At 34.0% G+C, this 15,848-nt stretch overlaps 1 protein-coding gene across 10 annotated transcripts in view; it reads left to right on the top strand.

Annotated features, from left to right (window-relative positions):
* CHD9 (chromodomain helicase DNA binding protein 9) overlaps window positions 1-15,848 on the top strand; it is a 247,294-nt gene that overhangs the window by 131,918 nt on the left and 99,528 nt on the right. For 8 of the 10 annotated variants that reach the window (XM_027869724.1, XM_027869722.1, XM_027869723.1 and 5 more), the window contains 2 exons: window positions 2,919-3,030; window positions 11,994-12,140. In XM_027869724.1, coding sequence (XP_027725525.1) covers window positions 2,919-3,030; window positions 11,994-12,140 — 259 coding nt within the window. Of the gene's footprint in view, window positions 1-2,918; window positions 3,031-3,600; window positions 3,658-11,993; window positions 12,141-15,848 lie in introns of all 10 variants that reach the window. The other 2 variants (XM_027869720.1, XM_027869721.1) reach the window with 1 other exon arrangement.

Genomic DNA, 15,848 nt, shown 5'->3' with positions numbered 1-15,848 from the left:
TTTATGTGTCATTTATTTCTGAATATATCCTTTCCCCCATCATGTGCTTTAGAACTAGCCTTTATAACAAAGATTTTTTAAAGGGAAAGAAAAGCAGTTTTACAAAACTAGTCATCATATCTATCTTGTCCAAAGGCATATACAAAATTCAACATCCATGCCCCTTCACCTCTGAATTGAAGGAAGAAAGGTGCCCTTTTTCAAATTTTCTGTCAAGCTAGTCTTCATCATTTTAATTATACAATATTCACTTCTTTTTTGAAAAAAAATTTTGCTTTTGTATTGTTCAGTATATATATTATTTTCCTTGTTTTGCTTTCTTCATTCCGTCTAAGTTCATTAAATTTTTCCATGCTTTTCTGAATTCATGGTGGATTAAATTACATCTATGTACCAGTTTGATTAACCATTACCCAATCAATGGACATCTTTATTTCTAATTCTTTGCTACCACAAAAAGTGATAGCAAATGAATATTATAGTTTATGTGGGACCTTTCTTTTGGGTTTTGATATTCTTGAGGTATATGCCAGTGGTAAGCCCTTTGAGTCAAGGTTTATGGATCTTTTATTTACTTTTTTCACATAATCTGAAATTGCTTTTTCAGCCAAGTCTTATATGGAGCTCGGATTTGAATAATAACAATAATAACAAACTTTTTAAGTTTTAAGATTTCCAAAGCCTTTTACATATGTTATCACAGTTGATCTTCAAAACTGCTCTGTATGATAGAAGCTATTATTACCCTCATTTTACAGATGAGAAAACTGAAGCTTTAATGAATGTTTGAAGTAGTAAGTCAGCTCAGGTTTATTTGATTGTAAGTCCAGCACGCTATTCATTGCATTGCCTAGCTGTATCATGGACATCATCTGCTGTTTAGTCAAAAGCTTTTTACTTTTTTTGATCTTGAATTCTAAATGCATTTCAATTAGTCAGGTTCAGTACTTAAAGGAATAGAGCCCCACATTCCTTAAAATCTAATCACAGCATTTAGTAATATACAAATCATTGGTGGTACATACACACACAGAGAGACATACATATGAATACAAGGATATTTGTGTTAATGAGGTTTTCCAGCCACTTCAAAATTTTAGCTATTGGTTCTGATGTCTGAAAGGCAAGGAAGTATACGTTCATAGTTTGAGGAAACCAGAGTTTTCCAGAACTGTAGATTGTTCCTGAATGATTCCAGTAATTGAAAGTGATATCTTTTATGGTCAGTAGGGCCAAGCAAATTGAGGCCTTTAATACCCCAGTCTTAAGTAACAGATTTCAGGTACCTTTTCAATACATCCACCGTTTATGAGTAACCTAAATAAAGATGCACCCAAGGGGTTTATAGAATTGCTTTGATGTTACTTAAGGATTCGTCATTCACTTTAGCTGTTTCAAACTATTTGTGCCCTATTTTCTTGGAGAAAGGGCCTAACACAAGTTGGATTTCCTATAGTCATCAAACTCAACATATCCAAAAAAGAATTCAGCATCTTTCTCCCAGCAAACTCACCCTTCTATTCAATTTTTGTGTTTCTATTGAGGGTAACACCATATTTGTAGTTACCCAGATTTACACTTTGACTCTTCATTCTCCCATACCCACATATCAAATTAGTTAGACATCTTGTTAATTCTACCTCCACAACATCTCAATTCAGTTCCTTTCTCTCTGTTCCCACAGATCCCAGCCTAGTTTGGGCACTTATCACCTCTCCTGCCTGGACTATTGAATTAGATTCCTAATTGGTTTCTTTGCCTCAAGTTCACTCTTCCCCAATCCATTCTCTGTGTAACTGCCAAAATTATGTTAATAAAATATGAATCTGACCATGTCACTCTCCTTCCTGTTCAATAAACTCCTCTTGCCTCTAGGATCAAATCCATACTATTTTTGACATTTTAAGTCCTTGACAATATGGCCCCAACCTATCTTTCCAGGCTTTTTACACATTACACATTATTCTCCTTCACACCCTCTATAGTCTAGCCAAACAATTCTTCTTTATTCTTTATTTGTTCCAACTCCTGTCTGGCATATATCTTTGCACAGGTTGTCCCTAGTACCTGGTATACACACCTTTACAAGCTCTTAGAATCTCTAGAGTCAAAGCTTAGCTTAAATGCCACCTCCTGTGTCTCCCCGGGTACTGGGTCCACCCCACAGAAAGGATCTTGTATTTACCTTGTATGTATTTTGTGCAAACTTGTATATATGCATGCTGTTTTATCTGATAAAATGTAAATTCCTTGAAGGCAAGGACTGTTCATTTTGTTCTTGTATCCTCAGCGTCTAGTACGGTGTTCAGTACAAAGGCTCTTAATAAATTCTTATTGGTTTCTTTATTGGCCACATCCATTTGTTGTCCTATATGTTGTAGAAATTAGTTTTAGGAGATTTCAGTTTGTCACCTTACTTGCAACAAGAATACATAAAATTGAGTTTCATTGCTTTATTATTGTGGTTAGTGTGATATGGGGATTCTTAAACCATGGGCTTTGTAATTATTCAAAGCTGTAAGAAAATCCTAGTTTTCTGTGATTGCAAAATGAAAAACAGCAATAGTAAGCAAGATTTAATCATTTGAGACTCCTATACTGCATGTGTATTTGTGGCATTTGCCTATGCATTTGAATCACATGTTTATTTAAATGTTCGTTGTGAATTTCCTACAGATGGCCATGGTGTGGTTGGACTATTCTTAAATCATATTCCATTCAATTTAATAAGCATTTATTAAACAGCACTATATGCAGACGTTGTGCTACAGCCTAGAGAGAGCTAAAAATTGCAAACAATCTCTGCCCTCAATAAGTTTAAATTCCACTGAATACTAGTAAACTGTAAGAAAGTTTTTTCATATGAATTTGATGAAATTATGACTAAAGTTATTATTTTTTTAAAAATCTTGAAACAGGAAGCTCATTATTACATTGGGTAAGAAGCAAAAAAGAAAGAATGTTTCTTCAGATGAAATGTCTGATGCTGAGCAGATTCCACAGCGTCCATTCAGAGATGAGGATTCTCAAGTGAGTATTTAAAAGTTTTGTTTTGTTTTGTTTTGTTTTGTTTTTACAGAAAGTCAGACATTCATAGGAGCATTTGATTATTATTTTACCCAATGACAATATATTCCCATTTTGCTCATAAAAATACATTTCATTTGGTAGTTCTTGACAGTATTTTACAACAGCAGTGTAGTAATGATAATTATGTTTTGTACCTCTATGTTTTTCAGTAACTGGATTAATGCAGTTTTAATTTTTTTAAAGTAAAATATAAGAGATGGGTCAAAACAAAACATAGAATTTTTGTAAAGCCTATATGAGTTCATGTAGTTTGCATATGCCAAGTAAAACAAGGATTCTATTAAAATGCCCTAACCTATTAATATTGTGCTTAGTTCTTTTTTTGTTTTTTTTTGAGGCAGTCACAATATCTTTGTGAGCTTAGAGAAAATACATAATATAATCATCACCAATCTTCTCACCCTCTACACTTTAGTAACTAAAGTACTGCTATTGGCAGTAGGGTTAGTGGCAGTTGTTTTATGAAGGGGCCAGGAAGCCCCTGAATGGCCTTTCTTCTTCCTTATGCAGCTTCTTATCCAATGGAGAGTAGTGGCTCAAGGCTCCTGGGCTGCTGCAAGAGTTGAGGTAAGGGCAGTGACATAAGCTCCTGATACTATATGGCCTAGATTATTTTCTTCATATGTAAAAATACATATATAATATTGTACTTGATCTAAGTAAAGCTAATATTTTACTTGTTCAAAATAAAAAATTTCTGGTTATTTTTTTATTAGCATAATGCTGGCCATCTTTCCATTATGCAATTACCAAATAATGAAATGGTAGTGTAGATAGCTCAGTCTACACCATGTGCTTTTTTTTTATGCTTCTCACTATAGAATGTCTGTACTTTAATTTTAGCATAAAAAATAAATGTTTTTGGTAAGGACTATCTTGTAATTAATTACTAAATCAAGTGTACCATCCTTAAGAGTCCTTTTACTGACAAAAGCACTTAAGTTTCAAAGGATTGTAACTTATCTTTAATTTGGAGTCAGACGTAACTTAAGAAATCTCAAAGGTATGTGAGTGAAATTTATTTTTGTTACCTTAGACCTTTAATATTTGATATTTTCTCAGTCTGACTATACCTAGTGGCCTGAAGTTGATGGTGTTGTCCTTCCAGGCTTGCCATGTTTGGAGGGTTTCTGCTTTGCCTTCTGCAAACCCTATTGGGAATATTATAGGAAGCAGGTAATATGTCATAGGAATGAAGTGTTGTTATTAATTAACCATAATGCTTCTGGCCACTAATGCAAAATGCCTGAAGGTTGTCTCAACCAATATTAGTTTGTTTGATGATGCCCTTAAATCTTGAAGACAGAAAATGTAAAAGTGAGGAAGGGAAGATTTATCAGATTAAAATAGTACTCTGAAGAACATGAAAAAATGAAAATGAGTTAATAAAGGTATATTTATGGTCTAATAATGTGAGGTCACCACTTTACACATTTAGAAAGTGGCAAGAACACAATATACCTGAAAAAACTATCTCGTGAAAAAAAATACCTATTCTTGCTTATAAAGTACTTTTGTGAGAATAAATAACATAATTAATGCTTTGCTTAATTTATAGCTGCATAGTAGAATGAAATATAGTATACTATAATATTAACTTGATGACATAAAAAGTCAACAATTCATGTATGTTTTATTTAGCCTTTAGAGACTAAGAAGTATGATTATTAATTTTTTAAAATCATCATGCCTTGATATATGTTGAAAGAACTGAATTTTAAGATAAGATCATGTATTTACCCTATTGGAGGAAAAACATGTTAGATAACATATTTACATTTTTATAAGTGAATCAGTCAATCAATAAACATTTATTAAATGCCTACTGTGTGCCAAGCACAATGCTAGGTGCTGGGGGTACAGACAAAAAATGAAACAATTCCTGCCTTTTAGAAGCTTTTATATAAAGTTTAGGAAGAGTGCTTTAGATCCATATAGCTATGAGTTTGCTGTCTACTGAAAATGGTAGATAATCTTGAATTCTTCTCAGAAGTATGTAACTTTTTCACAGGGAAGAATAGGAAATTCATAGAAAATGACTTTAGTTCCTGGAAGAAGATTCTTTTTTTTTTTTCACCAAATTTTAGGTCCTTTTATGAAAAAGACCAATATGTAACATATATGAAATAAAGCAGGAAGGACAGGATGTTGGGTTTGGTAGGTTGTATTTTACTGCTTGGGTATAGAGGAGATAGAATCCAATTAAGTATAATCATTTTGGTGTATCTCCTTTTCTCACCTATTGAATGGGTAAATTGACAATATTTTTTTAATTAATTACAATGGCCAAAAAATTTCTCACACCCAATACTTCTTCAAAAAAAAATTTAGACTACTTGGGTGTGTCAAATACCAAACAAATACCAAACAACACACAAGAAAATTGAAATTAACTTTGAATTTAAGAGGAATCCACTGGTTCCATACATAGCAGTCATTAGAGAATATGTTTTCTGCGTGTACTCAGAGCATCGGTAGGTTAAAATATTGGTCAAAAGTAATACAGAATTAGAAAATAAAGGAAAGGAGACAACACTACTTGTGATTATAACAGTTTTAGCATATTTAAACAAGCTGTTAATGCCAGAAAATGAAGAGAAATAAAGAAATTCAGTCTTATATCAGCATTCCTTAATTGTTTAATTGATCCAAAATTCCGTAGTGAAGGAGCCAAAATATCATAGAAATTGCCTTTTCCAGTAATCATTTGATCTCCATGTCAGTTGAGTACAAACTTATTTGCTCAACAGCTCAAAGGAGGAGGATAGAAGATTGTAAACTGTATGGCATAAAACCCCTCAGTCGGAGAAGAATCAAGCTTCTGGGTTACCAAAATGATAATGGAGAGCCACTTAAGTATAAAATAGGCTTCATCATATTATCATTGATGACTTGTATACCAGAAGTGGTATATAAAAGGATAACAAGTTCATATATGATCACAAAATGATAGAGCAATAACAATGGACGGTCTGCTATAGATATATACACAAAATATTAAGAAAACCGAAAGATTGCCTCTAAGACATTGGGTAGATAATCTTTGGAGGATTTATAGGAACACATGGCTAAGAATTGAGTAGAATGATATGATTTTATGGAACTATTATGATCTACCCCTGGTGGAGGGGAGTAAATACACCAATGAAATCAGTCAATCAACAAGCATTTATTAAGTTTTTAGTATGTGTCGAGAACTTTGCTAGTTTCTGGGGACACAAAGACAAAAATGAAAGTTCCTGTACTCAACATTATATTTTTTATCAGGGGAGATGACAAAATAAAGTAGTTCAGGGAGTAATTTAGCTATGGGGATAAAAGAAGAGCTTGTTGAAGGAGATATGGCATAATGGATAGCTTGCTAGACTTGGAATCATGAAGACATGGCTTCAAATGGCTATATAACCCAGAGCAAGTCACTTAATCTTACCAGGTCTCAATTTTATATCTATAAATGGGTATAATTATAGCACTTACCTCATGGGGTTATTGTGTGGATCACATAGATAAAGTGTATAAAGCACTTTGCATGAAAATGCTGTATTAGGGGCAGCTAGGTGGCGGAGTGGATAGAGCCCCGGCCCTGGAGTCAAGAGGACCTGAGTTCAAATCCAGCTTCAGACACATAACACTCACTAGCTTTGTGATTCTGGGCAAGTCACTTAACCCTAATTGTCTCACCCCAAAAAAATGCTATATTAATGCTATTTATTTCTATTATTGGCTATTGGTACTTGAGCTGAGGTGAAGAGGCAAAGCATTCTAGGAATAAGTGATGGCTTGTCAAAGGCACCAAGATGGGATATGCAGTGCCATGTCTGAGTAACAGCGATGAGACCAGTTTGGCTAGAACTTAGGGGGCAAGACGTGCAGGGGTATATAATAAGGCTAGAAATATGAGTTGGACTAGGTCACAAGGGGCTTTAAAAGGCAAACAGAGAAGTTTATATTTTATCTTAGGGACTGTAGGGGAGTCACTGAAGCAGAAGAGTAAAATGGTCAGACTTGTACTAAACAAAAAATCATTTTGGCAGCTCTCTACAGGAAGGATGGGAGTGAGTAGAGACTTGAATTGATGAGACTAATTAGGAGGCCATTCCAGTAGTCTAGGCAAGAGGTAAAGAGGGCCTAAACCAGTAAGTAGGTGGCTGTGTGAGTAGTTAGAAGGGAAGAATTTGGGAGATTTTATAGACAGAGAAATGTAAAGGTGATGATGATGATGATGATAACTAACATTTATATAATACCTACTGTGTGCCAGGTACTAAGTGATCCTCACAACTCTGAGAAGTAGGTGTTGTATCCATTTGACAGTTAAGGAAACTGAGGCTAATAGATAAAATGATTTGCTAAAGTCACATAGCTAGTAAGTGTCTGAGGCTGGATTTGAACTTAGGTCTTCCTGATTCCAGAACTAGCACTCTATCTACTATGCCACCTAGGTCTGGCAACTGATTGTATATATGGAGTGAGGGAGAATGAGAAGTTGAAGATAACATTGAGGTTAGTCAACAAAAGCAGATACTACAGTGAGGACAAAAAGGATGAAAATTTAGAGAAGATCAGAATTTACAGATCATTTAGTAATAACTTTTGAGCAAGTAGTTGTAATTGAATGATATGTTTAGATGTAAAATTGCAGTGTTGAAGAGTGAGAAGAAAAGAAATCAAAGCAATTAGTGTAGAAAGTTTTTCTTTTTTTTTTAGAGTCTGAGAAAGAGAAGAGATATAAGGACAAGGATGATAGCTTGAGGGAATGATAATATATAGTGAAGTTTTTTGTTTTTTGGTTTTTTTTTAAGGATGGGCTAGACTTTATTTAGCAAGTTAAGTAGCAAAGTACTTAGAGTGCTAGACTTAGAGCGCACATTTAGGTTTAGGGTTAGGGTTTTCCCTTCATTTTGAGCATAAATAGCAGTCATTTGGCACAACAGGAAAAAAAATTCACCATAAAATTTTCCCTGCTCTTTACAGTTGCTAGAACTAAAAGTTGAAGACCCTATCATTGTTACTAGTAATTCACCTCAGGTACTTTTGTGGGAAATTTTACTTTTTCCTTTTAAAAACCTATGCAGTAGCATTTTTCTCTCAATCCACTTGCATGACCTCCAAACGATTTTTGTAGTTTTAGTCATTCAGTCTTTTCTGACCCTTTGTGCCCCCATGCAGAATTTTTTTGGCAAAGATATTGGACTAGTTTGGCATTTCCTTCTCCAACCCGTTTTACAGATGAGGAAGTTGTGGCAAACAGGGTGAGGTGACTTGCCTCGGGTCACACAGTAAGCATCTGAAGCCATATTTGAACTCAGGAAGACTCATCTACCTGAGTTCAGGCCTGGCACTCAGTCTACTGTGCCACCTACCTGCCCCCTAAACAATTTTACTGTCCTTAAACTATAATGGTGAATGGAATTTTCTCCCTCCAGCTCATTCTTTGCGATAGCCTTCTGGTTTCCTATATGCTTGGGGAGAGATCTGTGACTTAAAGTCTACTCTTTGTTCTTTTCTCTCACTTATTGTCTGTTTCTGGCCACATGGAGACAGATTTCTGGCCTTCTGCCCTTGACCTTGTGGATCATTTCTTCTTATGTCATTTGCTCATTTACTTGACCAACCTCTAGTCACCATTGAACACTTATTACCTTGAGATAGATATGTCGTTTGTATTCTTAAGTGCTTAATGACACAAAAATGTTAGTGAAATATAAATATCAGAATGAAAGGAAGAAGACATTGCACAGTGGATGATAGTGTACCCAGAAGCCACAGTGATAGAGCCTTAGGAAGAGAATGAGACAAAATCCCTCATACCAGCAAATAGAGCAAAGATTAAACAAAGAAAAGAGACACAGAATATTTGGTGACAAATGAATGAATTCCTGTCTATTACCTGTTCTGAAAGCTCCAGTCTTCATAATAGTGTGGCACCCTATAGTCTGTAGTATAAAATACAAACCTTTGTTTGACTTTTAAAGCCCTTTACAACCTGTCTTCAATAGCCTACTTTTTAGGCTTATTATTTATTACTCCCCTTCAAAGCCTGCATTCTAGCCATATTGGCTACTTGCTGTTCCACATGCACACATTCCGCCTTCCCTCTCCACCATTGTATATACTGTCATTCTTGCCTGGAATGCTCTCCCTTCTCACCTTCTCCTGTAAGAATCCCTAGTTTCCTTCAGAGCTCAGTTCATGCCATCTCCTCCATGAGGCCTGTTCTGATCCTCCCAGCTATTAGTATTCCCCCCACCCACCAATGAATTACTTTGTAATTTGTATTCTTACTTACCTTGTGTCAACTTTGTGTTTACTTATCTTTGCACATGTCATAAAGTGGTATATCAACTTCTTGGTGAGCACAGACTGTTTCATTTTTGTCTTTGTGTCTCTAGCACCTAGCACTGGTGCCTGGCATTTAATAAATGTTTGTTGATTGATAGGATGATTGATACTCCCAAGAACCATTATTTTAAATGAAAATCCCTCCCTCCTTTGTGACAGTGACCCATTGATCATCAATAAAATGTGAGTTCTAAAGGTTGTGTTCTACCTCAATGCCCAACAGAATGGAGTTGAGCAAAATTCTTTTTTATTAGACTCATATGACTATGTATCATTATAAACCCATTAAATTTATTTTCCAAGACTGTTAATTTCCCCTGGTCATTCATATCTTCCCTATATAACCTTGAAATTGAGTGTTACCAATGTATATTTAGGAATTTTCCAAACCCAGCCACTAATTTGTTTTTTATTTCTTTTAATTGACTTCAGGGAATTGAATTTTTAAAAGTTTTTTTTTAATTGCTTATATTGTTACCATTCTAGAAGGTAGGCAATCCGGAAGTTTTTTCAACTTTTTCTTTTTCCTGAGGATGCATAAGTTAAAATTTATTTTAAGCTAAGATGCCTAGTTAACATAGCTCTTTATTATACAAATTCATATATATAACACTGATCTGGTTGCATTCTTCCAAACATCTACTGTTTTTAAAGAAAAAAGTTTAGGAGTTTTACACATGGTTAGCTTATCATACAGGTTTTAATCTTGTCTTCCAGTATTATCATAAAAGAGTTCAAACTGCATTTTAAACTGAATACATATATACACACGTAGATTCTTTCCAGGTAGAGAAACTTTTTTTTTAGTGGCAGAAATATCTCATTTAAAAATTTTCTTGATTTTGTAGGCTGTTGGCTAAATTTAATTTTGAAAAAAACTATGGGAAGATAGCCAATGTAAATTAGTAAGAAATCTAAATCATAAAATGTTTAAAGAAATGTAATCTTAAAATTTTTGAGGTCGTAATGATTTCAGGGTCATTAATGATTCCTATCCTTTTTGAATAGGAGCACAATTTCTGGCAATTCTTTTCTTTCTAAAAGTACTATATGGTCTGTACATAATTCAAATTGATTTCCCAAAGTTCTAGGAGTTAATTGGCAACATCCTAGTAGTTTTAAGACTAGGGTTAGAAATTATTGGAAAAACTAACTGAACCAATGGACAAAGTCATGGAGAGATGTTAAGCTATATCTGTTTGAATAAATAGATATAAATAATTAATAGTGAGCATGGTAATCAGCAGTGAATAATTTTAAAGGTGTTTTCAAATAATTTATTTCTGAATTATGCTCTTTCCAGTGTTTTCACTATTAATTTATGCTGGCAACTCTTTATAGATAGTACATACATAAATTTCAGTTCTACTGTTGCAAATTATTAGCATATTAGTGTGTTATATGGGCACTGATAAAGTGTATAGTTCATTTAAGTAATTAAGATGATCTTCAAAGTTAAGATAAAAGAAAAAAAAATTTGCTGAGGATGCAGAAGGAAAACAGTAAAAGAGAAGATGCAAAGGTTTCTGTGAAGAACAAAATTATTTTAGCTCACTTACCTGATGAACAACCCTTGCAAGTTATTTGTAGAATGTAAGAGTCCATAAAAAGTATGAGGTTCTGTGCCTGATAAGTAGTTTATGATGGATAGTTTATGTTGTAATTTAAAATACAAATTTTTGAGTTTTAAATGTGTGTAAAATTTTTAATTTAAAATAGATATGATAATTTACCTTTATGAAAACTTCTTTTAATTTTTGAGTCCATCATGAAATACATGATTTCTAAATCTGATTCAGAGTTTTGATGATATTAAATGAAATTTTCTCTTACATGATTTTTGACTTTTAAAAACAATATAGATTTTAAAAACTATAATCATACTCCAATCAAATAATCATACTTCGTTTATACTATTGCATAGTAATTATAATAAGACTTTATCTTATCTTTACCACAATACGCTCCTCATTTTTGAAAAAAATTAGAAATAATTAAGCTTTAATTCCTTTTCCTACTTTATTTAAATATTTGATGGCTTTAAAACTTGATCATTTATTCTCCATATTCTTTGTACTTTTTTTCTTTTTAAAGTACAAAAAACTTCATGTTGCCTTCCTTTTCATTAAGACTAAGTCCATCTATTCTTAGGCCTGTACTATCAGGCTAATTATTTAGACAATAATGTATTTTGGAATATATCTGCAAAACTATATAAAAATATTAAAAACTAAAAATACACATTGCCTAAGTAGTAAAATAGCTGACTGAAAAAGATGAACCTTTTGATACTTCTTGAAGACCATCAGTATCAGAATTTTGAGAAAATTCTTTACTAACCAGATTTTGTTTCCTGAAAATTTAGAAAGCAACATGGTTATAATCCTTTGATCTTTTTGTGGCATTGGGCAAGTAATACTTTTCCTTTTGTTATAAGAAAATAAAAAAGGGAAGAAATCTCTTAAATTAGTGTGTGCATATGTCAACCTTTTGAAAATACTTAATTACATTCTTTCCTTTAAAATAAACCATAAAATCACTCCTTTTATGGTTAATTCCAGAAGAGAAGATCGAATCGCCAAGTTAAAAGGAAAAAGTATGCTGAAGATGCAGAAGGAAAACAGTCAGAAGAAGAAGCAAAAGTTTCTGTGAAAATCAAAAAAAGTTCAGCTTCTTTACCTGCTGAACAACCTTTGCAGTTATTTGTGGTAAGCAAAATTACAGACTGTGACAGGGAAAATATGAGAACAATCTTTAATTCCTTTTAATTATTTTCTTCTAATAAGTAAAATGTATCTCTTGACTCATTTCTACCTTATCTCATTAATAATTTTAAGAAGTTCTATCTTTTCTTTCAGTTTGAGTATTTCTCAAGCATCTAAGGCATTTCTTTAAGAAAAACATTCTAGTAGTGTTTTTTCCCATATTTCTTTTGAAATGATTTTGCTTCCCTTTCTCTTTTTAAGTCAGTACTTTGTTCCTCTGATTAATTTTGACTGTATTAATTTGGTGCTAGCTCACTCCCATACTCTTTCTCATTCCCTTTTATATGCCTTTTCCAACATTCCTTTAATTTAAGTAAACCTCCCTACCTTCTTCCCTTCCTTCCATTTGTCTGTCTCTTTCTTTAATGTGTATTAATATAGACAGGACAGGACAAAAAGCATTTATGAGGCTTTTACTATGTACCAGGCACCTGCTAAGCACTGGGAATACAAATGAAAGCAAAAAGAGTCTCTGTCCTCAAGAAGCTTACATTCTAATGAGGGAGGACATTACACAAAAGGGGAGAAGAGTAAGGTACCCACTTGGAGGCATGGTGTTGGAAGTCTGGAAAATCAGGAGCTCAGCTAGGAGGGGACTGAGCTCTTCTCCAAGATGGAGGCCTCAGGAAGAATTCACAGATCGGAAAAGAGAGCCAACACTAAGGAGAGGTGTTGGGTGAGGAGACCCCAGGTACTAAGGGTAGCTTCCAAGATGAAATTGCAGCTGAGTCATGATATTGAATTCTGGGAAATAAGAACCACAGCCAGGAGGGTGAATGAAGATTGGCCGATTTGGGTGTTTCTCAGAATGAGCAGTTCCAGGAGGAACTCACCAGTGGGAAAAGGCCTTTGGCATGTTTGTGTCTGAAATAACATTCTTTTGTGGCATTCTTTGCTAAGAAGTCTTTCTTTGCTTTGTCCTATTACTTTTTCTCTTCTCTTCTATTCTGAATCCTATTCACTGGTATTGGTTCATAGGCTATACCTTTATTTGTTCTTTCTTTATTTTTTCTATGCCCCTCATGAATATAGAACTACTAAAATTTAGAAAAAGAAGTTGAATTCCCCTCATCACATTTCTGGGGCAGGTAGGTGGCACAGTGGATAAAACACTGGACTTAGAATCAGGAAGACTCATCTTCATGAGTTCAAATCCAGCCTGAGACACTTACTGGCTGTGTGACGCTGGGCAAGTCACTTAACCCTGTTTGCCTCAGTTCTTCATCTGTAAAATGAGCTGGAGAAGGAAATGACAAATCTCTCCAGTATCTTTGCCAAGAAAACCCCAAAATGGGGTCACAAAGAGTTGGATACAACTGAACAACATCATCATATTTCTATTTTATTGCATTTGTACATCTTACCCCATATTCTCTTTGTTTTGCCGAATGTCATTATTAGAATGATCAATTCATGAAGGAATCAATGTCAAATGGAAGTAATATCATGTGGAGGTCACCTTGTGTCCAGAGTCTTGGTCCTACTCCCCTCACCATGACCTTTTCTCCCTACCAACTATGAGTGCTATTTATCCTTGGGCTCATGTATCTCCTTTCCCAGGGTGAAATGCAGTCCTGGGAGGTACAACTCTTTCTTGGAAAAAGGTATATTCTGATGTCTAAATTCTCCCATTAGAAGGCCCCTGCCTTGTAACATAGACATATACTTCATTCCCCATCAGAGAGACTAAACAAATTACTATTCATTTCTGATTATGTGTGGACTGTGCATGGAGAAGAGAGGAAAGGCATATATCTGACTCCTGAGGCATTTCTGCATTTTTAAAATTTTATTTTATGGTTTTTTTTTATTAATATTTATTTTCTTTCCCTCTCAATTGAACAAGGAAAAAGAAAGAAAGAAAAAAGAAAACTCTTATAACAAATACATACAGTTATGCAAAGCAAATTGCTGCATTGGCTGTGTCCAAAAATGTATATCTCATTCTGCGTCTTGAGTCTATCACCTCCCTGTCAGGAGGTGGATAGCATGCTTCATTTTTGGGCCTCTGGAACCATGATTTGTCATTAGGTTGATCTGAGTTAACAAATCTTTCAAATTTGTTTTTCTTTATAATGTTATTATTGAATAGCATGTTCTTTTTGGTTCCACACAGTTCACTCTGTATCAGTTTATGTATGTTGTCCCAATTCTCTTTGAAGCTATCCACCATTTTGTACTTATTTTTAGTATGATAATATTCCATTATGTTTAATGTACTATAATTTGTTTAGCCATTCACCAGTGCAACCAAGGTGACAACCAGATAAACTCCCTTAGTTTCCAGTTTTTTGCTACTATAAAAAGATGTCCTATACATATTTTTATAGATTATGGGCACTTTTCCTTTTTCTTTGACCTCTTTAGATTATAAGCCTAGTAGTGGTATTACTTGTCAGTGAGGCATTTCTTTAAATATTCAGTCAGTAAAAATTTATTCTAACTATCGTAGTAAGAAAAGAGACAACATTAGCTATAGTTTCTTGTATGGAAAAATAAAATATTTAGTGTTTGTTTATCATTGTGATTTTACCTAATGGTGTAGAACCGTAATATGGTGGACAAAGTGCCGGCATTGGAGTTAAGAACTCTTATGCTCAGACCTGGCCCCCAGCTTTTACTAGCTATAGGCAAATCACTTCATTTCTTTGAACTTCAATTTCCTCACCTCTGAAATGGGGTTAATGATGTTTGTAGTACATATCTCACAGGATTATTGTGATAATGTATTTAAAACATTTTGTAAACCATAAAGCACTACATAAATATCAGTTGTTATCATTATTAGTATTACTTGTTTCCAAGACTTGGAATTAGTATGTGGTACATTTGTGGATTAATGAGGCTATTCAGTATACAGACTCATTCATATATTGTGGCCAAAAGAGTCCACGTGACCTGAGCTTTTCCTGATTGCCAACTCCTGATCTAGATTAATTACTTGCATAATGAAATTGTCATTTAGCATTTACCTAAATTCATTCAACATCCTAATACAGCCTCTTTAGAATTATTATTAGTATCTCTTGAAAAGGCTTTGTCAACTTCAATGTTACATATCGTTATTGTTATTGTCTTGAAGGCCATATTAAATAGTTTTGAGAAATCTTATAGTTTTAAAAATATTTCATCATCCCCCTAAAGCTTACCTACTTCCCCTAACTTTCCATTTCTAGTGATTGCATGACTATATCCTCTCAATTCTCTGGACTCTACACATCCTAAACATCTTGGCTCTTCTGTATCCTTCATCTTCCACATCCAATCATCAGAGGCATCTAAGTGGCACAGTAGAGTGTTAGTCTTTGAGTCAGAAAAACCTGAGTTCAAATTATACCTCAGAATCTTACTTAACTGTGTGACACTGGGCCATTAATCTCTCTCAGTTTTCATTTCTTCTTCTGTAAAATGGAATAATAATAGTTCTTACCTCATACAGTTATTGTGAAGATCAAATGAGATAACACGAAAAGCACTTTGTAAATCTTAAAGTGCTGTATAAATGCTGACCATCATTTATTGTTATTATCAGTTAAGTCTTATTAATTTAACCTCCACAATATCTCTTGAATCTATCTCCTTTCAATTCACACTACCAAACTTGTTCAGGCTTTTGTCATCTCCTACTTAGACTATTGTAAGAAGTACCTA

Source organism: Vombatus ursinus, unplaced genomic scaffold (assembly GCF_900497805.2).
Source record: "Vombatus ursinus unplaced genomic scaffold, bare-nosed wombat genome assembly UNPS02014793.1, whole genome shotgun sequence".
Classification (NCBI taxonomy): domain Eukaryota; kingdom Metazoa; phylum Chordata; class Mammalia; order Diprotodontia; family Vombatidae; genus Vombatus; species Vombatus ursinus.
The sequence above is the reverse complement of the archived record's forward strand: the minus strand, read 5'-3'. Positions and strand labels throughout refer to the sequence as shown.